General features: G+C 41.6%; 1 protein-coding gene across 1 annotated transcript; it reads right to left on the reverse strand.

Moving 5' to 3' along the window:
- Window positions 1-1,071: 1,071 nt before the first annotated feature.
- On the reverse strand, window positions 1,072-2,259 carry CSUI_010657 (uncharacterized protein; the record flags this gene model as incomplete). The annotated part of the gene is made up of 2 exons (XM_068070759.1): window positions 2,229-2,259; window positions 1,072-1,457 (listed from the first exon to the last, which is right to left on the reverse strand). A coding segment is annotated over exon 2 (264 nt), but the record flags the coding sequence as incomplete, so codon positions are not given.
- Between the last annotated feature and the right edge of the window lie 106 nt (window positions 2,260-2,365).

A 2,365-nucleotide genomic window follows, 5' to 3' on the forward strand; every position in this document is an offset into this window, starting at 1 on the left:
TAGACAGATATATACATATATGTATAGATCTACACATATAGATATAGGCAGGTATATACATATAAAGATCCTTCGATTCTCTTCCTTTACGACCGCAATCGTTCCTTAGCATTGACAGAGTCAGATGGAATTTCTTCTTTTCTTTTCAACATGGATAGAAGAGAAACGATATGGACTGTTTAAATTAGGAGAAAAGAAAAACAAAAGAAATCGATCTTGTAAATCTTCACTGCGCAGGTAGAATGGAAGCAAGAAAAAGGACAAGAAGACGACGGCAAGATCATTCCTTCTTCAGCAACTGTTGGATAGATAGATAAATAGATAGAAAAGTAAAGCATAGATGAAAGATAAATAGATTCGAGATAGGTGGGCCTTCACATGCATTCAAAAGAATCTTCTTCATATGCTGTCGAGACGTTTCTCCCTCTCTATCTCTGTATATATGTATATGTGTATGTATATAGGTGTATGTATCTTCTTCATGAGAATAGACAGTTGACTAGTTACGTATCCCCCTTCGTATCAAAGCGTTCGCTCCTCTTTCTCTCTCCCTCTGTTCTTTCTCTACCTCGTGCATGCACTACAGAAAGCAAAGGAGATCTCATCTTTCAGTCACCTCTCGGTAGATAAGAATTTTCCTGAAAGAGAAGAAAAGAACTACCTGCTCTTCTTCTCTTGGAAATAAAGTCGATTGATAGCTACAAGCAGAGGTAGAGAGACCATCTCTTCTCATCTCTTAGATCATTTATCGAAGCAAGCGCGCATGCACCGAGATCCCCAAGACAAGAGACACAAGCTTTCTTCTCTCTCTCTCAAAGAGATACAAGAGAAAGAAGAAGAAGATCTCTCTGCTGGGCTATTCTATGAGAAAGATAGAAGAAGACATCTCTCGGCTTGAACCTCTCGAGAAGGGAGATCGATCGACTGTCTCGAAAAGGAGAGTCAAGAGAAGAGGGCGAATGAAGAAGAAGAAGACGGAAAGAAGGAGCAGAAAGAATCCGAGAAAAAGAAGAAGAGAAAGCAAGACAAGAAAACGAACGAGATGAGCTTGTAGATGAAAGAAACACTTACCTCTTGTTCCACACCATCTAGAAGAATCTTCAATGGATTATGAAGACGCAGAGAAGCCCTATCTGTCTTAGGAGGAGAAGCATCAAGGGTGAATCTTTCGTTTAACTTCGTCTCCTCGGGGTCGCTGCAGCTCGTGATGCTCGAGGATGAGGATGACGATGAAGGCTCTTCTTGCTTTTCTTCGGAAACGGACGGGGTGTACGTACAGCAGAAGGTTTTCTCGGAATGCTCTTCCCTCTCATGTGGTAGAGTTGCTGGCGCCATGGAGATGTCTATCTTTAAGATCTCTCCTTCTGCTTCTTCGTTTACTTCTCTTTTCGGACAAGGAAGAAGGAAATCTTCACGCAAGCCTCGACACTCCAGTCTCTGCGGGTCTGTGTAAATGCCTGACAGTTCACAAGAAGGAAAAGAAAAAGAAAGAGAAAGAAGGAAAGATTCAAGATGTCTTTCACAACATGACGATCACGCTCTCCTCCTCCTCTTTTTCTTTTCAGGTCTCAGTTAAGAGTGTAGTTGGGCATGTCTCTCTGTTCACTCATCTTGAAAGACAAGCCCCGATAACTACGAAGTAGAGAAGAGACCTCTAACTATAAACCTCTATAGGCCGAAGGCTCTCTCCCTCTACATACGCCCGTATCCATACGTATATAGAAGAGATAGAAATAAATACCAGCTGGATCCATTCATCTCCTGCAAGACAGCAACGAAGGTAGCACACATCTGTCTATCTTTCTACATTGAAATACACACCTACATAGTAGGTCCTTATACGAAAACTCATTCATATGGAGATTCATGCGTATACCTCATGGATAGACTTAGTACCCACATGTGTATATCCGAACATACACAACGCCTTCTCGAAGTATCTATATAAGGAGGGTTGAACTACATATATGCAATTGCATACACATCTATACACGCATATCCATAGATGAGTAGACGCATACATGCACATGTCTGTAGTAGTAAATTATCTACACATGTTTCTATATGAAGTCGAGTAGGCGAGACACGCCAAGACAATATACGCCTCGTTGCGCTTAAGATGGATGCGTGTCTCTCTGTCTCCCTCTCTTCTCTGATCTCTTCTTCTTCTTTGTTTCTCCTTTTCTTTCTTCTACTTGAATAGCTTCTTTTCCTCCTCCGTTTCTTACCGGTCCCTAGAGCTTTAACATAAGCTTCTTTAATAGTCCATATGTGCATGAACCGACGTAACCGTTGATAAGGCGATTAAAGCCTGTGACGTTGTAGCCACCTAAAAGAACAAGACAGACAGAGAGACAGAGACAGA

This window comes from Cystoisospora suis (genome assembly GCF_002600585.1).
Source record: "Cystoisospora suis strain Wien I chromosome Unknown contig_7931, whole genome shotgun sequence".
In the NCBI taxonomy this organism is placed as follows: Eukaryota; Apicomplexa; class Conoidasida; order Eucoccidiorida; family Sarcocystidae; genus Cystoisospora; species Cystoisospora suis.